General features: G+C 52.6%; 1 protein-coding gene across 2 annotated transcripts; it reads right to left on the reverse strand.

Moving 5' to 3' along the window:
* On the reverse strand, nucleotides 1-27,941 carry SLC2A1 (solute carrier family 2 member 1). Of its 2 annotated transcripts, XM_036892970.2 has the most exons (10): nucleotides 27,692-27,941; nucleotides 16,587-16,682; nucleotides 5,551-5,711; nucleotides 5,166-5,406; nucleotides 4,337-4,499; nucleotides 4,061-4,248; nucleotides 3,699-3,803; nucleotides 3,158-3,259; nucleotides 1,487-1,690; nucleotides 1-1,099 (listed from the first exon to the last, which is right to left on the reverse strand). In XM_036892970.2, the coding sequence occupies exons 1-10, from the start codon at nucleotides 27,707-27,709 to the stop codon at nucleotides 899-901; spliced, it is 1,479 nt and encodes a 492-aa protein (XP_036748865.2). In that variant the 5' UTR covers nucleotides 27,710-27,941; the 3' UTR covers nucleotides 1-898. The 2 variants fall into 2 exon arrangements, with proteins under 2 accessions (XP_036748865.2, XP_057356096.1); XM_057500113.1 differs by lacking the exon at nucleotides 5,551-5,711.
* Nucleotides 27,942-27,948: the final 7 nt, after the last annotated feature.

Here is a 27,948-nt window from a genome sequence, read left to right on the forward strand (position 1 = left end):
TGTGTTTCTAAAAACCAGCCATTTATATCTGTTTAGGTAAGTTACAGAGGGAGTAAGGTGGTGTATTTACAAGTTGGTTTGTCCAGATATACTATAACTTAGTGTCTGTATTTACTATTGACAACCAAAAAAATATATATAAATATCTTCTATCTATACACAGCAGGGCAGGAGTGTCCATGTCTTCTTGAGCAGTGAGTTCTTGGCCTCCCATGGCTCTCCTCTCATGGCGATTATCTGGCCCTCAGTGCAGAGGAGACTAGAACCTGGCAGCCCAGTCTGGCCCTTCCCCTCTCCTTCCTGCACTCCAGTGCTCTCAACTGGTCTCAGGCAAGGAAAGATTAATTTGAGTGGTTGGTTGAGTAGGAAGAGATGGGAATGGGCAAATCCTAATGGAGCCTGACCTCCTAGGGTGGGGAGATCCAGGCCCACAGGAGGCAGTGGCCACAGCCACCTTTTGGGGTAGAAGCCTCCTAGTTCATGGTTTGATTAGTGTGTCCTTGGTCATAGGTCCAGCCCTATGGATTAGATTGGTGCAGAAGGCAAACGTCTAGGCAGGGCGTGGTCCCCACCCTCAGGCACTGAGCCATTCAGGGTGAGGCTGGGGTGTGGGTGCAGGAGACTCTGGCTGATAAAAAAAATAATAACAAAATCAGTAATAAAAAAATTATAAAATCTGTTGCTTGTCTGAATAGATCTGAGCAACAGTCTTGCTTCTGTTAAAGTCCTGGAGCTGTGAAAGTCCTTAATATTCTTCTGGATGTCACTGTTGGCTGAAGAAAGGAGCCCCAGGCCCGGCTTTGCTGAGATCTGTCAGTTTGGATATTTCATCCAGCTGCCGGTGCTCCAAGAGATCTTGGGGCTGCTGGGAGCAGGCCGGGCTGGTGGTGTGGGCACCTCACACTTGGGAATCAGCCCCCAAAGGGTGGAACAGCTCCTCGGGCGTCTTGTCACTTTGGCTGCCACCCCCCTGTCGGAAACCGGAAGCAATTTCATCGAAGGTCCGGCCTTTTGTCTCAGGAACTTTGAAGTAGGTGAAGATGAAGAACAGAACCAGGAGCACAGTGAAGATGATGAAGACGTAAGGACCACACAGTTGCTGGAAGACACAGACATACTTGGTTGAAGTCGACCCTGCACCCTGGCTTTAGGACCTTGGCTTGTAGGCCTTTACCTCTGGGACTTTGATCTAAAAAAGGGAACACCCACCCACAACCCTGATGTGCTAGATGATTAAATGAGACTCAGCCTGCACCTGGAATACAACAGGCTCCAGGAAGCAGGTTCCCACTGCAAAGAATAGAGACAATGCAAAGCTAAGGAAAGAACCCTGGCATTGAGGTCAGGGTTCTTAGTTGTGACCTGGGCTTCTGAGCCCCAAGTTCCTCCTCAGCATGATTCCAATGAGTACAGCTGGGAGAGCACTTTGCAGAGCACTTCAGGGTCCTGCATGCAGGACAGAATCGGTGAGTGTGGGGGTTCTCACCTCTACATACTGGAAGCACATGCCCACAATGAAATTCGAGGTCCAGTTGGAGAAGCCAGCAACGGCAATGGCAGCTGGGCGAGGACCCTGGCTGAAGAGTTCTGCCACGATGAACCAGGGGATGGGGCCAGGACCCACTTCAAAGAAGGCCACAAAGCCAAAGATGGCCACAATGCTCAGGTAGGACATCCAGGGCAGCTGCTCCTGTGGAGACCAGAGAGAAGGGAGGAAAGTTAGGTTGGGCCGTGATCGTTCCCCAGAGGGAACAACGTGCAGAGGCAGCCAGGGGCTAAGAGCTCTGGGCTGGAAGGCAAGGAGGCTGGGGCTGATCTTGGATTTGCCATGTGACTTAGGTACCGTGAGCTGGATCTCAGTTTCCTCATCTGAACAAAATTATCCACATTGTACAGGAGGGTTGTTGTTGTGAGTCTACCCTCTAGGAATGATTATGGGGTGTGCATGAAGGAGGTGCTAAGAAGTCATTGTGGTCCCCTGGCTCTGGCTGCAGTTTGCTTGCAGTAGGAGGATGAAGAACATTCCTGGGGGTGTCAGAAAGTGTCCAGGTGCCCAGCTTACGGCCAGCACAGAGTAGGCCCCAGGCATGTGGTTCTGCATGTGATCATTCTCAAGGAGGGGAAGCCACAGGAGAAAAGCTACAGGCTTTGGTTCAGCTCCCCAGTGTCACCCATCACCTGCTGCATGCTGAACCTCTGGGCAAGCACAGGACTTTGTAAGCCTTAGTTCATTTGTAAAAAGAGTACACACATGGGTGCTTTCCTTGCCCAGAGGTTGGGCAGATGAAGTGTTCACGCACATGAAGTGCCTGTCACAGGGTAATAATGGAGGTAACAGTCACAGGCTTGGAGCCAGGGGACCTGAGGTCAATTCCTGGCTTCATCCTTTATATGCTTCATTACTACCTCGCTGGGACTAGGTTTCCCTACCTGTAAAAATGGAATACAGTTGAACCTTGAACAGCACAGGTTTGAACTGTGTGGATCCACTTACACATGGATTTTTTTCAACAAATACGAAAAAAATTTTGAAGATTTATGACAATTTGAAAAAACATTTTCTTTTCTCTAATTTAACTTTATTTTGAGAATAGAATATATAATACATTTAACATACAACATATGTGTTAATGAGCTGTTCATGTTGTTGGTAAGCTTCCTGGTTATTTGTAGTTAGCTTTGGGGGAGGCAAAAATTATACATGGATTGTTGACTACATGGGGGGTTGGCATCTGACATTGTTCAAGAGTCAACTTATGTACTAATTGAACTACACCTGCTGGTTCGTGAGAACTGAGTGAGATAGGCATGTTTCTATGCCTCTGGTGAGAAGGGTATATTTCTAGGCCTGTTATGAAGATGAATGAGGCTACACATGAAGATTGAATGGCTTAGTATGGGGTGAAGCACCTCCTGGGGACCAGGAACAGAGGTGCTGTGGCGAGGAAGTGCCAAGCAGAGAGGAGCCGGGTCAGGACAGCATGTGAGTGGGGTGGGTGGGGTGGAATGAGATGACCTAAGGAGCAGAAGGGCAGCCCTCACCCGGCCTCTGGGTGTTGCTGGCCAGGCTGGGGCTGAGACAGGCACTTAGGGATCTGAAGCCCAGGGGAGCTTTCCACCCACCCCTGCCACCTCACCACCAGAGCGTGCAACTCACCAGCAGCGCCAGCGCGATGGTCATGAGCACGGCACAGCCTGCCATGCCAGCCAGGCCTATGAGGTGCAGGGTCCGCCGGCCAGCTCGTTCCACCACAAACAGCTGTGGGCAGAAACAGCATCAGTGCCACCCTGCCTTGGTGCCCCTCTGAACTCAAGAGGCTCTGTGCTGGCAAAGCCCCACAGCACTGCAGAGACTGAGGGGAAAATGGGACCACCTCCTCCCTGGGGCTTGGCTTGCAGAGCACAGAGGATCTGAAGGGGAGACAGCTGGCCCTAGAGCCCGAAATCAGTACTGGGGTGAGAGCCAGCCCCAGACAGCCAGACAGCTGAGCCTCCTGGCTGTGACCTTGGGCGAGCCCCTGTACGTCTCTCAGCATTAGTGTCATCCGCTGTCTGACACGAGCAATGAACTTGACAAGTTGCTGAGGATGAACTAACAGCACTTGTAGAGCACGTGACACATGCCCAGCTGGCAGTCAATGCTGTCATTCAGTCTCAAGCTGACTGCTGAGCAGCGATGGGCATTGACAAAGACTCACCGACACGACGGTGAAGGCCGTGTTGACAATGCCGGAGCCAATGGTGGCGTACACAGGCTGCTGCACGCCCGCCTTCTCAAAGATGCTTGTAGAGTAATAGAAAACCTACAGGACAGAGAAGTCATTGGGGCTGGGCCGGGTGCTGTGGCCCTTCCCTTGCCTCTGTCCTGTGGGGTGCAGGACATGGGGTTAAGTATACAAGGAAGGGGGTGCTGCACAAGCGCCCTTCTGGGTCTTGGTTCTAAAGGAAAGCTGCTCGTCTGGCAGGGGCTTGTTTGGTGTTTTAAGCATGGGATCTGTTCACAGCATGCACTTGACCAGTTTGGCTGGGGCCACAGGAAGCGAGGGCGTGGGGCACTCACAGCATTGATGCCTGACAGCTGCTGGGACAGCTGCAGCACCACGGCGATAAGGATGGGCTGGCGATAGGCAGGTGAGCGGAACAGCTCCAGGATGGTGACCTTCTTTTCCCGCATCATCTGCCGGCTCTCTTCCTTCATCTCCTGCAGGTCGCGGGTCACGTCCGCTGTCCCGCGTAGCTTCTTCAGAACTGGGGGACCGGAGGAAGGTGGAGGTGGCTCAGAGCAGGAAGAAGGCTGGGGCCAGGGGCGGGGAGGAGGGCAGGGCCCTGCCCATACCACTCTTGGCCCGGTTCTCCTCGTTGCGGTTGATGAGCAGAAAGCGGGGGCTCTCAGGGCAGAAGGGCAGCAGAACGCACTGCAGCAGGGCTGGGATGAAGATGATGCTCAGCAGCAGGGGCCACAGCTCCTCGTTGCCCATGATGGAGTCCAGGCCAAACACCTGGGGGAAGCAGGGGTGGGGGAAGCAGCCATGAGCGCCCTTGCACTGGCCCCAACTCCCAGCCCCACTCCACTGGGTGGCCCTTGCATGCTTTGTGTCAGCAGCTGCTTTTGAGAAAGCACTCCGGTTCTGGAGGCTCTGCCACTAATGTGAGGCTTAACTTCTCTGGCCTCAGTTTTCTTATTTGGAACATGGGGAAGGCAGGACATACCCCATGGTAGTGGTGGGAGGACAGGTGGCACAACTACACAGGTGTCTGGCACAGAGCATATAGGCTGCTACTCAGGACGATGTTAGGGGTGGGGAAGAGAAAGTCTTCCAGAGACAGGGTAGCGTATATGTAACGCGACAAGGTCCGGGAAAGCCCAGCTTATTGAGAACAGCGGGCTTCCCTGTGGCCAGATCCCCAAGGTGAGAAGAAAACACATGAGGCTGAGCAGACTGGGATGAGAAGGGTCAAGGCACCTGGACTCGCTGTCCCTCCAGGGAGGCCCTGGAAGGACTGGGTGGCGGTGCGCTCTCTGTGCCTCGGGCATACACAGCAAGGCTATCCTTTGCGGGGCTGTGGAAGGCTGGGGGAGAAGCCTGATCTGGACAGAAACCCGAGAGCCCCTGACGGTGCTGGGTGGGGGCAGTGCTGGGCCCGCAGACCGTACCCTGGCTCACCTGGGCGATGAGGATGCCGACGACGATGCCCAGCTGATGCAGGGTACCCAGGGCCCCTCGAAGGGCTGTGGGGGACACTTCCCCGACGTACATGGGCACGAAGCCTGTGGTCAGGCCGCAGTACACACCGATGACGAAGCGGCCTAGGATGAGCATCTCAAAGGATTTGCCCAATTTCGAGAAGCCCATGAGCACAGCAGACACAAAAGCCAGCAGGTTTATCATCAGCATTGAATTTCGCCTGGGGGTGGGGACACAGGTCAGGTGGGTCCCTGGATCCCCAGGGGCTGGGTCATAGGTAACACCCTGAGCAGGCAGTGAGGTCTCCCCCCACCCCACTCCCATCTGGGACTCCCGAGGCAGGGCCAGGACCTCTTCTGCTCACCGTCCAAAGCGGTTAACAAAAAGCCCCACAGAGAAGGAGCCAATCATTCCCCCCACAGAGAAGATGGCCACAGAAAGGGACCACAGTGTGGTGAGTGTGGAGGGTGAAATGCGCTCCCCGTAGCGGTGGATCCACGTCTGGTTGTAGAACTCCTCAATCACCTGCAGGGAGAGAAGCAGCCTGGTGGGCGAGGCCAGGCCCCTGTCGTTCTTCTCCCTGGCACTCCCCTCGAAGAGGGCCATTTTACCACAGGATGCTGGGAGGGCCCAGCCCCAAACTGACTGCCTGTTCTTGAGCTCTGCCCCTCCGCTTTTGCAGGCCTGTTCCCCACTTGAGAAACAAGGGGCTGGGAGATGCTGGACTCCATCTCCCAGAGCAGTGCCAGTTCTCACACTCCCCCAGGCAGGGTTTCCAGTGCTCTGCGGTTTCACGTGTGCAAAAGGATTTGCTGGGGATTATGGCAAATAAACAGTGGTGAAGTTCAGGCATAGAGCAGAGAGGGGTTCAGACAGAAAACACTTCCTCCCCCTTGCCCTCGTTTTCCTCATAGCACCCCTAACGGGTGACCCTGCCACCTGCGCCCTTTCCCCAACCCCCTGCTGGGCGGTACAGCTGGACAGATGGCTTCTGCATTCCTCTGGAGGCTCTGGGAGGAAGGGGAGGCAGGCTCATTGACCGTACTCAGCGCCTGGCGCACCAGCCTGCACAGGACATGCTCGTGATGCTCGTGACGCTCACGCTGCTCCCTTCTGACCCCCAGGCCCAGGTCCTCCCAGTTGGCCTGGGAGTTCCACCTGGGAGGACCCATGGCTTCCTCCATGATCCCAGGAGCCCAGCTTGGGGGTATAGGGAAAGCTACAGACAAGGAAGCAGTTCCAGGAACTGGAGCCACCTGTCCTAGCACAGGCCTGTCCACTAGCCCTGCCCCCACCGAGGGGGGGGCCTGGCTGGATCCCAGGAATGTGGCAGGAGGCAGCACCGGTTCTGCCCGACAACATTCACTGTATTTTCAGGCAACACACACACACACACCCAGTGCCATGGGACTGCCAGACCCACCCTGCCACATGCATAGCTGGGCAAAGACCCAACATACCCAGAAACAGCTTCCTGTGTACATACACCACCACACACAGACTCATGCTCACGTAATCTGAATATTCCTGGCTTTGGCCAGTTACAAACCTGCACGCCCCTCCTCCCACACCACCTGAAGCTCAAGCTCAACTCCATGCAAACCCAGCCCTTTCTGGCATCCCTCCCCACATGCCTGCTGCAAGTTCATGGGCATATAACAATATGCAGTCTCTTACGTAACCTCCATTGTCACTGCTCTTAGCCCTCCTTAACCACCCTGACCCCAAGCCCTAGGGGTCCAGCACAAGAGAAAGCTGTGAGCAGCCACAACTGCCAAAGGGGGAGCCGAGGACCCACTGAGGTCCCAGGAATGCCCACTGAGTATGCTGGGAATGGCCCCACAGCTGCAGTGGGTCCTTGGCCTCTACCCGTCTTTTTCCTGCCCTGCTGCCATGATCTGCCCCAGGTCTGGACACACCTGACAGAGGCTGGGCTCCAGGGAGTTAGGATAGGATAGGGAGTGGGGATGGGAGGGGTGGGAGGCAGCCCTAATGACCTATATGTCTGTCACAAGGAAGCCAGACTGTGCAGGGCTTAGGAACTTGGACACAACCAAGTTCAGATCCCAGTTCTACCATTTACCTCATGTGGGACTAAGGGCAAATTATTTCATCTCAAATGGCAACATTAGCACTATCTACTTCATGGTGCTGCAGGGAATTAATGAAACATACTTATAGTGCCTACACAGTGCCTGGCACCATCACCGAGCCAAGGGTTCCCCCTGCCACGTTCTGGTACTGACCCAAGGACAGTGAAATCCACCCAGAGAGTCTAAATAAGCCTGTATATCATATTCGAAACCAGACGCCTGCCAGGTTCCAGTCTGACTTCCCCACCTACCACTGTCTCCACATTTTTCCCATGCATCATTCCCCCACCCTCCATCGTTATTACCCCACCTGGGGGGTTCACCCTGCCTTACCACGCTGAAACCTTTTGAGATCCAGCTCAAAGGGTCTCAGGAGTCTGTCTTCCCTGAGGGCAGGGACCCGAGTGGATTCACACCAGGGCCTATCTCAGGGCTGGTGCCAGGGACACCTGGTGAGTGAATGCAGGAGTTAGTGAAGAAAGGGCGTTAGGCTCCCCTCTTGGAAACCTCTGCCTCTACTGAGGCAGAGAGAAGATTTTAACTAACAAAACACAGAGTGGTAGTGTTCAAGGGACAAAATCAACTCCAGAGGAGGACTGGTTGGGAAGAGTAGTGCTCCATTTTATCAGGTTCTGCAGAGAACAAGCTGTCCTGGATAAGAGAACTGTCCAGATAAATGAGGTTCACCCCTCTGAGGGCCCAAACTTTCCTGACCCGTCATTTGGGTAGAAATCTTTCTACCTGTCACTCATACTTTGCTGCCTTAGCAACCAGACCTATAAACAAGGCTCCGGGGCACTGATGTCCTTGGAATTTTTTACAGGGGCCAGGAGAGGCGTTTGCCTAGATGGCTTTGGATTTTTTTATTCTGTACTTCACAGGGTCTCCCCCATCCCTACTGTGGTTCAGGTGCTCTCATACATCTTTCCACCTACCATTTTAAATTTTGCCAAGAAGTCAGCTACTGGAATTGCTTGCAAAGAAGAAGTAAGTGCTGACTAAGGGCTTACTACCTAAATGAGCTTAAAGGCTGTGGGCTCTTCTTGTTTTGGCAGCTCAGGTCTTTAACCCTCCCTCAGGGCTGGCTGGAGATGCCCCTTTGGTCTCTCTCCTGCTTGGGGCATGCCTTGTCCGGGGTTGCTCCTCCATGGCTCATGAGACCCTCGGCAATCTGGGGTAAAGAAAGGGTGACTGGCCTGCCCCTTCACCTTTGCCCTGGGCTCATCCTCTCTACCTCCCAGCAGTACTTCCTGGCCAAGCTGAGGCTGTGTAGTAGGCGCCTGTCTCTCAATGGGTGCCTGAGATTTCCGGGAAGAAGTTACACCTGGTTTTCCCCTCCTGCTGCTGGTGTGTTGGCTGTGTCCTCTCCAAGCTGGGGGTCCATAATCTGTGAGGGGCTCAAAGCTAGTCCTTGGCCCAGGAAAGGTAAGAGGTCCCTGGAGAATCAGAAGGCACCACCCACCCCCATACACATAACATGTGGAGAAGTTCTGGAGTCACCTCTTCCGCCCTCAGCATCCACTGCTAGCCAAGGCTGGGTGCCCCTAAGGGAAGAAGGGCCTACTTACTACTCCCTTAACAGGATCCCACAGCCTGGGTTTCCACAAAGTTACTGGCAGCCTCATCAGTGGCAGCTCATGTTTGAGGCAATCTGAACACTCCCACCAAGTTTGAGGCCTCGTCTGAACATTCCCACCCCACTTGTACTCATAAGCCTGGGAGATACCTTGATCCTGCCACTGTCCTACATCCAATCAATCACCAGGTCCTGTGAATGCTACCTTCTAATCTGTCCTACTTGCTACCCTGTAGCCCTGACCTAGCTCCCAACCCCTTCCATCCACTGAAGCCAGATTCTGCTTCCCACAATTAATTGCTCCCCAACATTGCAGGAAGAACTCTGCACCAGGCTCAGCCATCTGACTGTGTCCCTGCTTTCTTCCCAGCCCACTCCTAGCCTCTCCACCCTGCTGAGGGCCTTTGTGAGTACGTGCATGCTGGGGAGAAAGGGAGGGTCCTGGTCAGTCTGAGGGGGGAATGTCATGGTATCACTGAGGGCTATGAGAGAGTACTGTCCAATCACCTCTCCCTGAACCTGGAGGGCAGAGGCCCACTTAGAGCACTGCAGGGGCCAGTGTGGAGAAGCAGGTCAGCTCTGGGCAGCTGGGAGTCACTTGGACTGAATGGTTTCCAGTAAAGAGCTATTCTCACCCCAGCAGTTCTGGGGGTGGAGAGAAGCTCACGTCACATCTGACTCCTTGGGAACCCCCTCTGCCCTCCCTGCCCAGGCAATTGTGAGTGAAGGACCACACGTCTGCCTGTCTACAGAGGAAGTTCTGACTTCCTGTGTCTAGGCAGTGTCTAGTGAGGGCCTGTCCGCTGCCTGGCATAGGAATTAGGAATAAGCCATTGCTCAAGTCACTGCTGTTCCCTAAAGGAGAGAAGCCACCACCTTCAGAGGAACATTAGGGATGGGGTTTTCCATTTTTAAATTGCCAGAAGACAAAGCATCACCCTAAGGAATTTATAGTGCAAGAAAGAACCTGAAGGAACTTGGGACTACCTTGGGGAGTAATGCTCTATCTTCAGACTCTGCCTGGAAGCTCCAGGTAGAGGGACCTAGCAGGTCTGCAGAGCCCCAGAGCACAGACTTCAGTTCAAGGGAAAGAAAAGCCTCCTAGGCTTCACAGGATGAGATTTCCCACCTTACAGATAGTGAGTTCCCTGTCAGCAGGGAACATACAAGTCAAAGTTTAAAGCAGGGATTTTAAGCATTTAATATAAAAGGTGAGAGTAAATATTATGGTCTGCTGACTACATATACTTATTTTTCTTCATTTCCCCAACCCTTTAAAAATATAAACACCATTCTTAGGTCATGGGCCATATGAAGACAGGCTGCTAGCTGGATATGGCACTCCCGCCAACCCTTCATTTAGGATGCTAGACTACTGCCAAGAGAAGGGATGTATGTTTTGGAACCTCTGGCTGGTCTCACCATCCTTCCCTGTGGGTATTCCTACTGTAACCCAGGAGGCCTGGGTCTTCTAGATCATCCATGAGGGAGTCAGACTTCCCTCTCAACTGTCTCTTCTCTCTCCTAGATGTTACTGGGAGGATGAAGGGGTTCACCACATCACAAAACAGCCACCAAGCTTTGAGCTCCAGTTAGGAGGAAAAGGCCAGCTTGTCCAGTTCAATCCCTCAGCCTGGCCTTGACACCTATTTCCTGTTTCCTGCCGTCTCCCCAACACTGGGGCTGTTGGGGGTGGGAGTGGGGCAGTGCACGTCAACTCGCCCCTCCCACATCCAGCCCAGAACTTATGTCTCCATAGCAACTCTCAGCCCCAAGATCAGCTGGGAATTCAGAACAGCTGCCACAGGTGGGGCTGGACAGACAGCCCCGCCCGTTGGGTGGCCCTGGGTGTGGGGAAAGGGCCCAGGCAGCCAGATGCAGCTAGAAGCTGGGCCACAACCCCACAGCAGAGGATCAGACCACCCAGGCTGCTTTTCCAGCCTCCTCACTGGTCCCTATCCTCCAGGGTCTCCCCTGCAGAAACAGGGGTCTTTATCTCCCGTCGGCAGCCCCTGTTCACAGCCTCTTGGATCCCCACTACCGCAGGATGAAGTGTCCCCTCCCCCCCCCACAGTGACTCCCCTGTACTGCCTGGCACCCCACACCCGACTTCGCTTTTGCTGCAAGCTTGGCCTTCTCCTGGAGAGCTGGTACCCTTTCAGAGAATGCGCAGGCTCCCTCGGGAACGCCTTCCTGATACCACCCCTCTTCCCTACTGCAGTCAAATGGCACTCTGGACCTCCAGAGGATACCTGGCTGTTTTCAGAGACATTTCTGGGTGTCACACGATGGGATGCTACTGGCATCTAGCAAGTAGAGGCTAGATGTGCTGTTAAACATCCTAGAAAGCAAGGGACAGCCCTCACGCCACCAAAGAACTGGCCCAGAATGTCAACACTGGAGAGAAACCCTGCTCTATGGGCCAGGCACCTTCCCCTTCCCCCTTCTGCGCTCCTACTGGCAGGTCTGTGGTTTCTGTCACTGCCCCAGACAGCTAACTACAAGGCACTACGTGCTCCCTCTGGACCAAATTTCAACATGGGGGCAGTCCGACTCATCTGGGTTCCAGCATAGGGCTAGGGGTGGAAAGAGTGGTCACTGACAACGCATAAATCTGAGGAACTTGAAACGCTGTAGCTGTGACAGGGTATAATGGTATAAGAAGTTGTGCAACTGACTGTGGGAAACTGCTGAGATGTCTGTACATGACTGACGTTGACTTGGCTTGTAAGTCACAGCAGGGGGACCAACTGCGTAACAGCTGTAGGTGTGTGAAAGGGTGTTTGGCCGCTCATCTGACTGTAAAGTAACTACTATCCTTTCTACAGTGGTCAAGAGTGCAGACAAGCCAGACTCCTTGGATTCAGATCCCACTGTTGCCACTTACTAGCTCTGTGTCTTTGGTTTCATCCCTTAACATCTCTGTGTCCCAGCTTCTTATAAAACAGGGATTCTAGTGCCTACCTAGTGTTTTCTAAAGCACTAAGAATAATGCCTGGCACATGGTGAGCTGTAAGGTGGGAGGGTTTGTATTTGTGGAGATGGGCGAAGGGGAGAAGGGTCGCAGACCTCTTTGTACGTAGCAGAGGTAAGGATAGGCTGTCTGGAGCCCAGCTTGGCCCCAGAGGGCACTGGGCAGTGGAATGTACCCCCAGTATTTCCATGCTCCAAGCTGGGTCATCTTGGGCAGACTGTACCCACTATGCAGACCAGGTTCCTCCTTTGTCAAATAAGGGCTGTTGAGCCAACAGGCAGTCAGGCCCTTTCTAGCCCAAGCTGTCTGGTTTCTGAGGATGCCTGACACTATCCCTTGGCCAGGAACCCATGGTTTCTAAATAGCGTTTAGTCATCCTGTTGGCAGCTCAGTCACACAGGCAGGGGCGAGGCAGTTCTCTCCACCCAGCATGGTGGTCAGGATGTCCTCGTTCATTTATTCTCTTTCTCTGTGGCTGGGCCCTCCTCTGCACCCCCCTCCCTCCCCGCCACAGGGATGTCACAGGGATGTAGTCACCACTCACACCGTGAGCAGCCTGCAGTCCGACTCCAGCTCAGCCTTTCACTATCCAGGTGCCGCACCTAGCCTGGGTTTCCTCCTTTATAAGAAGGAAAGATAAACTCGGCCCCACCCACCTTGTGGGGTGCCGTGAAAGGATAATTCACTATAGAGGTGCTCTGTAAACAGTTAAGATAATGTAATGATTGATTAACCACTTCCAGGAGGAAGCCTTCTGGGGCCTGTTCTATGGCAGAGATTAAGCTTCTGGTAGTTGATGTCCTGTTGGCACTCTCACCAGTTGAGGGGCAAAGTCCTCTGGCGGGCAGGCTAACCTCACCAGCCCAGCTCGGTTCCCCAAGAAAAGCCCTTCTAAACAGACAAGGGCGGTCAGTGTGTTCCAAATCCCACATCACAGAACACTTCATGCCACCGCATCTCTGCACAAGCTGTCCCCCCACTGCCTGTGGGACCTGCCCCTCCTTCCCCGGGAGCCGACACCTCCTTCAAGGTCCAGCACCACTGCCAACTCCTTTGTGAAGCCCTTCCTGTCTCTCCTGTCACTGCACCCCAGCATTACTGCCTTCCTCTTGGCTCCCATAGCCCCTAAAAGCCCTCCATTAATTATAACCGAGCTTTTCCCAAGGGGTCTTCCCCAGCCCCTCCTGGTGGCTGAGTAGTTGGAGAGCAGGGAGGGAGCCCAGCTCAGACCTTATGTTAAGCAGCTCTCTGAGCATTAAGATGTGCCTGTGTTCACGGCTCTGTCTCCCCACCCTCTGGGATAGTACCAGGCACAGTCCTTGAAGTGCTGGCAGAACCATTCACTGTGCCACCTCTGGGCCACACTTCCTCTCCTTCTCTCATGTCGTCCTAGCACCACTTCACATTAGGTTTATCACTTCTAGTTGCTCCTGTTTGGAAAAACTACAGCCAAGCTTATGAAAAGTGTTTGTAAAGCACAAGGGTAAACAGACGGCATGCCTGAGTGCGTGCCCAGGAAGTGCCGCTCAGTTTCAGTGTGCATGCTATCAATTCTGGCCACTTAGGTCTCTTGCTTCCATCTTCAGAGGCTGAGTTCTGAAGTGACCTTTGGACAGGTACCCACAAACGCTCCTATAAATGTCATTTACAAGCTCAGTTGGAACTTCTGCGCTGCCCACCAGGCCTCTAGAAATCCCAGCCAGCTGCCCCCCATCCACCGTCCTCAGCAGTCCTCACCTTTCACCTATTTGATTAGGTGGGAGGTCCCAAGAACTGGAGAAACCACGCGGGTTCATCCACATCCGCAACCTCAGGAGCATCCAGTCCCTCCCAGCCCAACCACCCCTTTGCCTCTGCTGCACTACCCCTGCCTCCTGGAAGACCTTTCCCCACCCCTCCCCTCACTGTCACCCTTTCCTCCTCTGCTGATTCCTTACAACACGTTTAAAAATGAAGTCTTCATATTTAAAAAAAAAACAAAAAGCCTACCTAGATGACCCCTCCAGCTGTCACCCCTCCTTTCACCCTTTTCCACCAAGTTTCTGCTCTTCCTATCTCCCCTCTCTCTTCAACCAGCTGCAGGGTGGCTCCCCGGCAGGGCACCATCCAGCCTGCCTCTGCCAACACAGGGTCACCGTCATTGGGTCACTTCTGCATTCGGCAGTACAGGCCAATTTGTCCAGGTCAGCCTCTGGGGGCCCTGACTGCACTCCTTCGCTGTCCGGCTGCCCACAATTCACCAAGTACCTCTCTGCGGGCAGGCCCTAGTGTAGGCACTAAGGACAAGACGGCGAACACCCCTGCCCCCAGGCATTCCAGCTCCCTATTTTGTGAGTTCCCATCTCCTGGCTTTGAGATGCTCTTCTCCAACCTAGATCCTCTTCTTCTAGCAAAGGTGATATGCTCTGGGACTTGACCCTTATTTCTCTTTTAATTCCACACGCAGTCTAGACATCATCCTCTCCTGTTTGGATAGCCGTGACCAACTGTCCACTTTTCTCCAGCTGACTACCGACTCACGAAAGATCTCCATGGCCAAGTGCTTCTTGCATGTCTCTGGCTGTGTTGTACCAAACCTCAATTCCTAATCACCTCCTCCCATCCCTGCTCCTCCTTCAGACCCCACATCACCCAAGCCAGAAGCCTAGAAGCCATGTCATGCCTTGCTGTCCTGTCCTTGTGCTGATGACCAAATCCTGCCCCTTCCGTGTTTGTTTTTCTGCCCCTATTGCACCGGCAGCTTTCAGCCTAGTTTCCCTGTCTCCAGTCTTACATTCTCAGAGCCATCCCACTGCACTAGATGCCTGGACCATTTCCCTAAAATGCAAATCAGATCCTATCTGTCCTCTTCAATGGGCCCCCGTTGTCCTCATTCTGAAGTCCACATTCCACAGCTCAGTGCCGGGGCCTACATGCTCATTCTGACTGTGCCATGCCAGCGAAACCCACCCACAAGGCCCTTCAGGGTCAGGCTCTGGGCTTACCTTGTGGGCCTCCCCAGGCTACTCTCTCCTCCGCTGTGACACACCAGACTTTCTGACCTCTGAGCATTTTATTCTCACCTTTGTAGGCCTCTACTCACCCCAACCCTGTTATGTTTCTGGAAAACACTTGCTGTATCCTGACCTTAGGGTCCTAGTTCTGTCATTAACTACATGATCACAGTTAAGACATCATTTACACCAGAAGTTCTTACATGTAATAATTAGATGCCCCAACAGCATCCCAGACCAATCAGATCAGGATCGGGGAGCATCCAAGGGACCCCAAGGTGCAATCACGTGGAGAACTCAGCATCCCTCTAAGACTGCAGAATTCCCACCTGTAAGGATTCCCAAAGGGAGCCGGCTCCAAGGCACACACCTTGCCGAGAGCTGCTCAGAGCACTTAGCTAGAGCAGAGCCTGGGGCTGTTCCAAGCATGGGCCCACAGTCACCATTTCAGACGAGCTTGGAAAAGTCCCGTCAGCTCCGGGGCAGCTGAGCATGACTCATGAAGCCGAGCCTTCCTGGTGACCTGCTCTCCAGCATCAGGCGTGGGCCCCACAGCCGCCCTCCCCATTTGGAGGTGGTCCAGCTCTGATTCCTGACACTGCCCAGTTCCCCTAAACAGGCCCCTCATCCTCATGAGCCAGCCACACCTTCTAGTCCCACCCATCTGGACTGTGAATGCAGTCTTGACAGGAGCACTGCCCACTCTCATTTTGTCCTCTCCAGGAAGGTACAGATTTTTTAACTCACAAGACAGTTAGTCAGGACAGCTTGAGGTTGTCAAAACAACAATTTGGCTTCTGACTCCACCATTCACTAGCCATGTGACCTCTAGCCTGTTGGTCATCTCATTTGCCCAGGGCCTCAGTTTTCAAGTCAGTAAAATGGAAATCACCACCCATCCTTGCAAACATATACAAAAGGCCTGGTATAGAGGTACAGAGGTACACTTTCCTTTTCTGTCCCTTGCTCCTTTCCTCTTCTCTTCTCCCTAAAGCAAGTGGGCTGGGGCTGGGCTACGCTGGAGGTGATGATCAATAGCTGGCGTCCCTCCCATCCCTGACATTCAAGTAAGCAAGCAAGAACAGATCTGGGATGTGTTGTGTTGAAAAGGAAGTGAGTGCAGCCCTCCACCCATTGGTGGTTCCCTAGGGAAAGATGCATTTTTGCTTTGACTGGCACAGGGCCTCCAGGGAGAGGAGGCAGTTGCAATGTAGAACAGGTGATACATGACAAGAGAGTGTGCTGGCTTGGATGGGTGTGAGGCCAGGCTCCGGGACCACCTGGTGGGAAGGCTCCAAGGTAGACTCGTGTTGGACACCAGCTCCATCCCTAACTAGCTGGATGATACCAAGCAAGTTTCTTCTTTCTAGCTACCCAACACGGAGGATGGGAGTGGTGCTCTTTGCTTGCTTGCCTAATGGCACTGTTATGAGCAGCAAATGAAATAAGCACAACGACAGTCCTTTTTAACCCAGAGTGTCATATAAACACAGCTTCCTTATACCAAGCATTGCTTTGATTATTGAAAATGCCTATACTGGATGGGGGTTGGCCAAGATGATCTATAAAGACCCTGTGACTCTGTGGGCCCTGAGCTTCTAGAATTCTGCAGCCCCAAGATTCCAAAGCCAAAGCCAAGAGTCTCTGACCATTTCGAGGTCAGAAAACTGGCTGGGGAGGCAGATGCTGAGTTGACAGAAATGACTGACACTCAAGAGGCAGGGTGAGCATGTAGGGCTATGTAGTGCACAGCATGGCACTCACCTTCTGGGGGGCATTGATGACTCCAGTGTTGTAGCCAAACTGCAGGGAGCCAAGCACTGCCCCTCCCACGGCCAGCATGAGGCGGCCCGTCAGCTTCTGCAGAGAAAAAAAGCATGTGTTACAGGCATGTTTGGGCCCAGGTTACTACAGGGCAGGGCCTAGGCTGGCAGGTTCTCTTGTTCAGGCATCTTGCCTGACTCTTGGCACCATACCAGTCCTTCTCCCAGGAAACTTGGTTACTTCCTGACCTCAGGTGCCCAAACCAGCCCTACTGACTTTCAGACACTGGGCTGGCAAGACTCATTCCTGGGGGGAGAGGGGAACTGGGGTCTTCTCTGTCTGCAGCCGAGTCTTGGCTAAAGAACAGGCCTTGGCATTCTCTAGAGTCTCATTCCTCTGTTGGAGCATGCCTGGGGTCCAGGTGACTTGAGACTCTGACTGGGAGGTCCAGGAGCCAACTCCCCTATACAATGGGTGCCAAATTACATGGGAGGAGGGGCAGCACAGAGTGGGGGAAGTACCCTGGATTTGGACCTGCAGGTACTGGCTTCTGATTCCAGCCCACCTGCCTACTCGCTCTATGAATTTTGATAGGCTAAGTCACTTTTCCCAACTCTTCCCTACCCCTCCATTTGCTTGTCTGCAAAATGGGAAGTCATGCTTATCCGCATTGTAAATGTTGTCTTCCCTTCCCTCGCCTCCATTGAGAGGGGAGGAAACTGAGTACCGAGAGGCAGAGACAAGTCCCAGCTCACTCAGGGGTCTGCAGAGAGCCAGGCTGGAGCTCAGGGCCCCCAACTCCCCACCAAGTGTCTCTAATGGCAACCCTCCCTAGACCACACACTTTCCAGGGTAATTTGGACACAGATGACATACAAGCCAGAAATGTGCTTTGGAAAAGTACATGACACCAGGTGAATATGTCAGGCCAAGGGGTTTTCAATGGACAAAGGGCTGGGGAGAAAAAGGGTGACAGGTTTCTGTCCCCTGCTGGAGAAAGGGAGAGGATTCTTAGTTTCTGCCTTTAACAATGAAGAAGCCAAGAACTGTGACATTACGCAGGCTGGCTGTGAGAGAACGGAGCTGGGGGAGCAATGCCAAACAAATGACTGGCATTCGCTGCGTGCCCTGCACCAGGCTGGGCACTGGAGGGGAGGGCTGGGAAGCACAGAATCCTAGCCACACATAGATGGGACAGTCTTAGTTTGGCCACAGTCTTGCTACAGCCTTGCTTTTCCCACAGAACCCAGAAGCAGCCCTGACTCCAAGATCCTCACAGATAGCCCTAGGCTTAGCTATTAATCAGACCCATTCCTAGTATGGTCTAATCATGGAAGCCATTAGGCCAATGATTGCGAAAGCTGAGGTGTTCACATCAGAGGCTGAGAAAGAGGAAGGAGGCTTTGGTTAGCCTGAGTGCACAAGCCGGAGCCCATTCTCCATCAGGTGAGTGCTGGGGCCTTGTTTCCCCACCAGCCCACCTGGCCCCTTCCTGGCCAAATCTGGACATTCATCCTAGAAGCTGGGCTTTCCTCATGATGGGCCGCACCCCCCTTTATATCCTGCCCTTCATGCCCAGCTCAAAACACCCCTGACCCAGCACCACCCTTCTCTCAACCTCCTAGGGAGCCTGCAGACCCAGGGCTGTCAGTTCTGACAGTGCATGGTGAGCAGACTGCCTCTGGTGGGCCCCAGCCAAGCCTAACTCACAGGTTGACCACTGGGATTCAGTAAGAAGTCACGAGGCACTCCACATCGATGAAAGGCCCGACAGTGGCTGTTGAAGCCCACCATGTGAGGGCTCTCTCCCAGCTGTGTCACATGCGTTAGGTTAGCTTGGGAATGTCTACTGGGCTGCCCAGTGGTGACACTAATGGTACACCAGATATGTATTTTCCAGTGCATGCTAGAATAAATATGAAACTAACAATGCAAACCTATGATTTCATAAAATGTGGCATAGCTATATAATAAAATGCATAAATAAGAAAGCTCTTTATGCATAGCTTTGGGAAACCTCCCAAGATATATTAAGTAAAAAAAAAAAAAAGCTTTAGAGCAGTGTGTTGTATGCTACCTTTTGTGTAAAAAAAAAAATGGCAGGGAAGAATATACATATCTACTGACTTAATAGAATGCAAAAGAAAGATAACATTGTGCCTTGGGGTATCTGGGGGACAGTGGTGAGTGGAAGGAGACCATCTTATACCCTTTTTAAATTTCGAGCCATAGAAATATAGAACCTATTTAAAGAGAAATGTTTTTAATGAGCCCTGTGGTTTCATATTACTTAGAACAAAGCAGTTTAAATAAAAATATAAGGAAAAATAATACAGATGATATGTGGATCTGTAAATACCTGCCAGTAGCACATGAATGAACAGCGCTACGGAAGGGGCTCCGTGAGAGGTAAGCACGGTTGTTACACTGCAGGCCCTGTTTTCAGTCTGGCTCTGGTGTCCCAGGGGTTTCTGAGCCTCTGAAGTCACTCTTGGGGCCCTGCCGAGCAGCTGTAGCCTCTGGCAGTGGGGACTGCTAGGAGCCAAGGACAAACCCCTGGGCTGGACTTTACCTCAGGCAGGTCAAGGTCAAACTCTGCTTTAGAAAACCTGCCTACCCACTCCCTGGTTAGGTCCATATCCACCCAGGCAAGCAGTTGCATTAGACTCACTGAAACGTGAGTGACCTGTGCTTCAGGGCCCGGATGAAACAGGCCCCAGTCCTAACATCAAGTGGGAGGCTTCCGGTCCTGTGGGGAGGATAGTGTGGTCTAAGCTTCAACAGGGATGGGGGTGAGGAGGTGGAGGGAGAGAGCACTGTGGGAGCCCTAGAGGGAGAGACTTCTAATTTTACCTGGAGACAGTCAAAGATGGGTTCCGAGGAGGTGACATTGGAGCTGGAACTGGGTCGTGAAGGACATGCAGAGAGCCTGCCAAGTAGGGAAGCAGTGGCAACACTGCATTCCCCGTAGACAGAACAGTACGTGCAGGGAAGAAAGAGGGCCTGACATGGCCAGACAGAACAGCGGGTGCTCGGTGTGGCTGGATGCTGGACGCAGGAGAGGAACATGGCCTCTGCTCTTCAGCAGGCACGAGGCACTGAGAGCAGTCACATATCCATGCCCCCACTGCCCTCACACCCAGCCTGATCACTGCTGGACAGGGAATCGGGAGACTCAGGCTGAACGGCAGAGAGCTGCTTCCCTTCACTTTGAAATTGGGATACATGACAGCCCTGCCTCTGGGACTCAGTTTCCTCACATAGGAAATGGGAATAGGGGTTCCTTCCCTAAAGGGTTGCTGTCAAGTCCTATTTTAGTGCCATTTAGGGAGCCTGCAGTATTCACTCAACAAGCATTTGTTGAATCCTGGATGGATGGGAAGTCACTCACCATGGCCCATCTTCCCCTACAAGTTTTGTGGCAGCAACTGAAATACTGTGATGGAGTCCATTCATTCGATATACATTTACGTAGGTGTCAAACTGAAGAACTAGTTGGCAAACCCTTTAGAGAAAGGATACAAAAACCCCACAGCTTGTGGCTTTCTTGTGAAAGGTAAGAGGACCAACATAGGGCCCAGAATCTGCAACCCACAGCAGCCCATCATCACCCACCACTGGATGGGGCTGCGTACTAGAACATCGCACACTCTTCTAGGCTTTTTGCCTTTGCTGTGTCCTCTGCAGTCTCCGCTTTTACTTCAAGCAGTTGGGATCACCCATCTACTGTCCACTCACAAGACTGGGAACTGTTTATCTGTTTTGCCAGAATTGTGTTCACCCTAACCGATTTTACTGTGGCCATTTATCAAACCCCTAATGAATACTGAAATATCAGCAATAAGAGTTTGTGGAAATAGTCTATCAGGAATCCCTGAACCCCCATCCCAACCCACAGGGCTATAGAGGAAAAGACCTCTGAAGTCAGTCAGACCTATGTTCAAATCCTGACACTCCAAGGAGCACCCAAGACCTCTCAGTTCAGTAAACATCTGGGTCCAGGGTCCAGCAGAGAAGGCTCTCGTGTCCCCACACTTCACAATCCCCACCCCAGCTTGGGGTCCCAGGTCCCCTGAGAGCTCTCCCCCTCAACCAGGAAGCCACTTCCCCTCACCCTAGTGCTCAAGAGCTGTCAGCTTCAGGACCTCCCCCTCCCACACCCTGGAATGCTGGATGGCCCTGGCCATGTTGCATAACTTGCCAAGCACCCTGGCCTTTTGACCAGCACCTGTGTGCCCTTAGCACAGCACCCCAGCCCTAGGCTTGGCTGACAGCAGGCCCTTGGTCAATATTGGCAGAGGGAGGGCATGTTACTTCAACCATTCAGATGCAGGGCACTCTCCGCAGGAGGAGGTTCCTGGAGCCCGCACAATCCAGATGTTGCTCCCATCCCCTCCCTGCAAGCTTCCCACATGGTTCCCAAAGTGCACCAGAGGGTGACTGGCTCTGGCGTTCAGTTCTCAGACTACCTGGTCTCCGGTTCTGAGGAGGGCAGGAGGGGGTGGGGCAGGAGTTCACAGAATTTCTGACAGCTCTCTTTTTATTTATTTTTTGTACAGTTCTTTCCAAAGATTCACTTGAACAAAATTTTGGGCATTGAAAAATATGCCCAAGAAATTACAGAATTGCTGTAACACTTTGTATGATAAATGGGGAGCCTCAGTTCAGAGAGCAGAGGCCCTGGATACTCAGCAAACAAAAGCCAGGGCTGGGACTTGAGTTCTTCAGGTTCCTAGGCTGACATTTTACCCTCGGAAGGCTGGCCTTCATGTGACCTCAAGCATTTACTCCTCCTGAAGCCATTTCCTTCAAGCTTTCCAGTGATGGCAGGACTTTTGCAGGCTGAGCCTCCCCTACACCCCATGGTGGCTCTGGAGGCAGGACTCATCAATCTTTAAAGCAGAGAGGAGAGGAGGGAGCTGCTGCATTTATCAGCTCCAGCAGCACTGGCCAGGCAGTGGGCACCATGCCAGGGGCTGCTTATACATTCTGATTTAACCACTATGAACACACTCTTGGGGGAGAGATTGCCCCCACTTCACAGATGAGCAAATGGGAGGCTCAGAGGGGGAAAAAGTGGATAACTACAAGGCCCTGGCTCCAAGTCAAACTCTATGCCCTTCCTGCTCACATCCTCCCACCTCTGCTTCCGGGTATTGGTCCCTGAAGGAAATAAGATTTCTACCTGGTGCCTTCTATGTAGGTCACATTCTACTCCAGCAACAATCTGGGCCTTGCTCAGTCTGAGCCAGGACAGCCCAGGCCCAAGCTCAGAAACTTTTTGGTCCCTTGGAAGGATTTTGCTCTAAGCCAAGGTTGGCAAATGATACCCTGTGGGCCAAATCCAGCCTGCCAGCTAAGAATGGGATTTACATTTTTAGTGGTTAGGAAAAAAAAAGCCTAATATTTTATGATACATAAAAACTGTATTAAATTTACATTTCAGTGACCATTTTATTGTTCTCTTGCGATATAGCCACACTCAGTTGTTAATATATTGTTTAAAGCTGCTTTTCCACTATGGTGGCAGACAGAATGGCCCACACAGCTGATGATATTTACTTACTACCTGGCCCTTTTACAGAAAATGTCAGTATCTGCTTTAAATCTCAGGCCCCCCAAACTGCTGTGTGCAAACCCAACACACGAGCTGCACAGGATTTTTGAAGCCCTTCAGGGAAAACCAAATCATCCTCCTTATCTAACTGAAAAGGTGTTTGTCCTAAATTGGGGTGTTAAATGCAAACAACTGGCTCCCTAGGCCATCTGCATGGGCCTACGACAGGACCTGGACATCAGAAGCTGAAACCCTGAAAGGTCCCATTTACTGGTGAGCTGGGCACCAATTTGACTATGATAAACTCAATTTGGTAAGACGATGAGACCTCAAGCAGAGGTCCTTGATACTCTCAGCAGACAAGTTTAAGTCCCAGCTTCCTGACTTGTGTGACCTTGAAAAAGCCCCTTCCCTTAAGACATTCTCTTTTCCATGAGAGGCTTTCCGAGAAATTATATTATTGAGGAAAGATTATACTTGAATGCGTGTTCCCAACACTATTTTAGTCAAGGGGAACTCAGCAATAAACTACAAACCAATGCCCGTCTTCACAGAAGTTGATACCTGAGTGTGTGTGTGTGTGTGGTGGGGCAGGGTGGGGGTAAATACCTAAAATACCTATCAGGTGGTAAATGGTATGAACAAAGAAAGTGATGGGGGTGCTATTTCTTTTCATGATGGCACATGCCTGTAATGGAATCTTATGCAGCTGTTGGAAGGAATGCAACACATCTGTATGTACTGGATATGAACAGAGCTATGTGTATGGTGTACATTTTGTGCAAGGAAGGGGAGATAATGAACTTGTTAATGGCACTCGCTTGTACATGCAAAAACACTCCAAGGATTACCTCTAAGGGGTTGTGAGTGAACAAGATAGGCGAACTAAGTAGAAAGTGTGATCCAATGACAAACATTCCGTTTACAGGCACACATGCACAAAATGAGGAGTGTGAGGACAAATATCAAACTGTTACTACTGGGAGAAGACAATGACTCTTCTACTTGATATGCTTCTCTCTACAGTTGGCTCCACTACTTCTGTAATTTTTAAATAATCTACAACCTGACGCAGGGGAGATAGGTATTATTAGGAAACCAGCACCAACAGGAGGTGTGGCTTGCCTGAGGTCAAATGGTGGAGCTGTTTCTAATGGAGCGCTTTCCTCCCAACTCCCAGATGATAAGGTAATGGGAGAGGATCTTTGGGCTAGGTAGCTTTTCCAACGTGGTAAGGCCCTAGGGAGGCAAAAGCCAGCAAGGGGTGGTGCCGAGGTCTTAGAGAGGGTGAACACTGCCCACGTACAAGGCCTGGGAGCTCCACTCAGTTACTGTGAAACCCCAACATTTATGCATTAGCTACTGCCTCCCTGGACTGCTGGCTGAATGGCAGGGCCTCAGGCTCTATTCCACCCCTCCCACGGAGAGAGGTAACAATTGGAGGTTTGTTTTGGCGGCCAGGCCTTGGCCTGCCAGCCTAGACACAGCCTCTCTGAGCCCATGAGTCTACCCAGGAGCCTTCTCAGCCTCTGCCATCCTGGAGACGCCAGTTACTGAACTGAGTGGCTTTATCACCTCTATGCCCGTGAGTGAGGTGGGGGAAGGCATGAGGGTGCAGTCCCAAACCAGTGCTGCACACTTCCCCCTCTGCTTCAGGCCTCCCCAGCTCTACCGGCCTTGGGGAGAGGGGAACTGGAAGCCTGAACCCAGCTCCAAGGGTCCACCCTAGGTGGGCTCTAGGCCCAGACAGCCCATGACCAGGAAGTACTGAGTAAAGCTGAGCTCTCTTAAGTCACAAGCTGATTATGGGGGATTTGGGGCTGACCCAGCTCTAGGCAAGTAAGGTTGGGTCCCTGAATGGTTCAGCATAGGACAAGGGTCATAATGGAGATGTTACACTGCCTGCTCACCCAAAGTGATCATAAAAAGGGTCTTTCCACTTAAAATATCCACCACCCTGATTTAGGGCACTGGGCCAGCCTCCCCACATCCACCACGGGAGAGTGAACCTCCATTTTACAGGGAAGAAAACCAAAGCTCTGGGGAAAGCCACTTCCCCAAATTATTAGTTTCAGGAGGAATTGTTTTATTTCCATTCACAGAACAGTTTTAGTTGTCACGTTATATCTAATCCAACTTTTAGACTCCTACTGTACCCAGAGCTTGGAAAAGTCCTAGAGTCTGGGGAATTCCTGCCCATTTGGGCTGTGAGAAGGGTGGCACAGAGGACAAGGTTGTGGAGAAGAAAGCATCTTTTTTGTACACTGTAGAACATCTCTAATTTTTTGTGACAGCCCTATCTTGGACAAGTCTTTTTCCTTCTCAGATATGTTTCCCCATATGTCAGTCGAGGGCTGGCCCATTCACTAGAAGGTCCCTGCCTGCTCTCACTTTCTTTTATCCTCTTATGTCACCTTTGAAAGGCTGGTAGCATGCTTTGCAGTGGGAGGCTCAGTGTGTGACCTTGGGAAAGTCATTTTTCAATGGACTGTGATGTCATTGTGCTCAATATCTCCCTTATAGGGGAGGCAGGGCAGCCACATTATTTGACCCACCCCTGGGTCTAGCATTCTCACCCAGGTACTACCCCCACAAATCAGCTTCCTGACAAACCCCTGAAGGATTAGCTAGCAGGAGTTTTAATAATTTACTCAATCAGGTGATACTCATGGCCTGGGCATCTTGGGGTTCCCCAAAAGCTCACTTTGCCAGAAAGCCAGAGTTCTGGACAGAAGCTGCAACCAGGGTACAGGTCACCTGAGGCCCAGGTTAAGTGCAATGCATCACAGAACTCCAAAGAAGCAAGGAATATTTAAGAAGCATCACTATGAGCAAACACGTTTTTTTCTGAATTCTTAGTCTAATATATAATGAAATGACATCATCCTGCAGATAAGGCACCTGAGCTAAACTGGAATTCGAAACCACACCCACAGGACTTCAGAAGCCTATGCTCTTCATACCACTGAGTGGGCTAAGGAACCCTGCAGGTAGGTTTCTGATTTCATCTTAGTCTGGAGGGCAGAGACAGCAAAGACCCTGGGACTAGCTGGGAGTTCTTCACAAAGGGCTGGGCTCACACTCACCTGCTGACCAGGAGGGAGCACATGCAAACCCTTGGCTAAGAGGAGGGGCATTCAACCTGTCCCCTCCCTTCTTCCTACTCAGTTAAACTCAATATGAGGAACTGCAGTGGAGCACCTTACAAGACAGGGAAGTCAATCTCCAGTCCCTAGGAGATGAAAAGGAACAGAGCAGAAAGAACTTCATAGTCAGACATATACTGGGAAGTAAGTGGCAGAACCTCTCCAGGCCTCAGTCTAACATCCTGCACAAAAGGGCTGTGCTTGCTGATCAAATCGGCAGTCTCCAAAGGGAAGGGCTTCATTCCAGAATGTATGAGATGATCCAGAGGGTTTAGCCAAACACAAAACAAAAAAACTACCACTGCTATCTTTAGTTGTCTTTTGCAATTTCTATTTTATGTATGCATGTAATCTATTAGTGTAGTGCACGAACATAAATTTATAATTACAGATAAACCACTGGGAAGGAGGTGCTCCAAAATTATTTACAGATGGGGCAGACAGTCAAAAGTCTGGAAGGTACTGCCTGAAAAACACCCCTCTGCTAGAGTATTTAGGGCCAGTTGGTACAAGGGCAGCGCTTGATTTTAGGCAAACTGTCTCCCCTCAGCCCAAAATTCAAGAAAGGCTGTATGTAGAGGCAGTAGAGACTGGAAACACTTTTTGATTAGCCTGGGTTTGAATCCAGCTCAGCCACTTACAGACTGGGTGACTTCAGATAGTTACTTCCCTTCTTTGAGCTCCAGGCTTATGAACCAGCAAGGGTATATGAAGGGCCAGTAACACTGAAAAACGTTTTAGTTAAGAGCCTAGTAAACTGTACGTGGCTATTGATTTTCTCCTCCACTCTTGTGTCTCCACTCAGAATATTTACGTACCCACCTAACAAATAAATGCCCAGGTCCTGCATCATATGCTGAACAGACAGCTCTTACCCCTGAGGGAGTGGAAAAAGTTATCCCTCTCCCACAGACAGAGAAACTGAGGCCTATAGAGATTAAGTGGCCTGCAGAGGGGTCTCAAGCCCTTACCACTAGCTAAAACTGCTTATTCTAATTTGTTATATCCCAGAATAATGGCTCACCTATGACTGTCAGGTTCACGGCTCAGGGTCTCACCTCAAGCCCTGGGCCAGGGCAGGGTGAAGCAAGTTGTCTGGATTCAACAGGCATGAGGAAGCTTTTTACCCGCTAAGGGTACAGCCGGGGCCACTCTGCCCAGCCAAGCCCCTGCTTAGTCCCATCGGGGACCTCCACAACCCAGAGGGCAGAGCAGAGTCCGGTCCTACTCTTGAATTCCAGGCATCCTCATGCCGTCCCTGCCAAGGAGATGGAAAATTCAAGAGGATAAGGAGGGAGGGTTTCAAAGTTAAAAAAAAAAAAAAAAAAAAGAGCAACTTCTGAATATTCTATGCAAGGGGGAAGAAGCAAGGGAGGAAAAAAAAAATCTCCGGCACACAGGAGGGGCTCAATAAATATTTGTTGAAAAGGAACCGGTCTGGGAACGTCGCACAGATCCCCTGCAGGTCAAGCCCCTTTAGAGATGACAAAGGGGATCCTATCTAGGCAGTTCTTTGCCGCCCACGCGGAGACATCTATTCAGAGTACGGAGTCCCGGGTCCCCCAGCCCCGAGGCGTGACCTCCTCCCGCACCTCTCTAGCCTGGGGCCCCTTCCCGGCCCCCATCCCCCGGGTGCTCTCTCCGTCCGGCCCGCAACAGCCCCACCCGAGCAGGGAAACGTGCCACCTCGGGGCACATCTCCCAGGAACTTGGCAAAAGCTGTAGGGCCTGCACTACTCGGAAAGGGCCTCAGAGGCCAACTTTTCGTCTCAGCCCTGCAGCCGGGCACCCTGGAGTTGGAGCCCCGGCCTTCAGAAAGTGCCCTCCGCCTCGGAAGCTCGGAGGGCTGGCGCCGGGACCTCAAGGGACCACGTTAAACGCCGAACACTGGCGCCGGGGCCAGGGCGAGCGGTTCCGAGCGCGCCGGGTGGGGGCGGGTCCCGCCTCCTCCGCGCCAGGGTCGGGGCTGGGCCGGGGGCTCGGCCCGCTCAGCCAATGGGCGCCGCGCTCAGGCCCTCTCCCCCGCCTCGGGAGGAGCCGGCTCCGGGCCGCAGCCGGGGAGATCGTGAGCGACGTGCCGCGCCGGGGCCCTGGGTTTCCCGGCCCCAGCGGGCCGCGTGCGCCGCGCGGCGCCCCCGGAAGGAAGCCAGATACTCAGTGCGGGCACCAACTACACGTGCGGCGCCCTAGTGTCCGCCAGGTCCCGAGCCCATCCCCACTCGCGTTCCCCGCCCGCAAGGCTCTGCGCCCGAGGCCGGCGCCCAGAAAGGCTCGGAGAGGTGCGCCGCCCGCTCCCGATGTATAGTGCCGCCGGGCCGCGGGGGAAGCCCAGGCCGGCGGAGGGGTCAGCGGGGTCCGTGCCTTTGTTCCGGACCGGGGGGGCCCGCGGGCGCGCGACTCACCTTGCTGCTGGGCTCCATGGCCGCGCTGCGCGGGAGGCTCTGGCAGCGCCGGGTGCGCGGGCGGCGACGGGTGGGCGGGTGGCGCTCTCCGGCTCAGGCTCCTGCTCCTGTCCCTAGACTGCGACTGCGACTCTGACTCCGGTCCCTTGGCCCCACGCTCCCTGGTGAGCTTGTTCCGAAGACCTGCAGCCCACGACCTCCACGTTAGCCCGGCACCTCTAGCTTCTTGCCCGAGCGCGCGGACACCAGTGTTTATA

Source organism: Manis pentadactyla, chromosome 4 (genome assembly GCF_030020395.1).
Source record: "Manis pentadactyla isolate mManPen7 chromosome 4, mManPen7.hap1, whole genome shotgun sequence".
Taxonomy (NCBI): domain Eukaryota; kingdom Metazoa; phylum Chordata; class Mammalia; order Pholidota; family Manidae; genus Manis; species Manis pentadactyla.

Coding starts and splice junctions, on each gene's coding strand:
- SLC2A1 (XM_036892970.2), bottom strand. Junction 3,260..3,698: donor CGGCCTTCACCGTCGTGTCG/GTGAGTCTTTGT, acceptor TTCTGCCCACAG/CTGTTTGTGGTGGAACGAGC. Junction 1,100..1,486: donor TGTGCTTCCAGTATGTAGAG/GTGAGAACCCCC, acceptor TGTGTCTTCCAG/CAACTGTGTGGTCCTTACGT.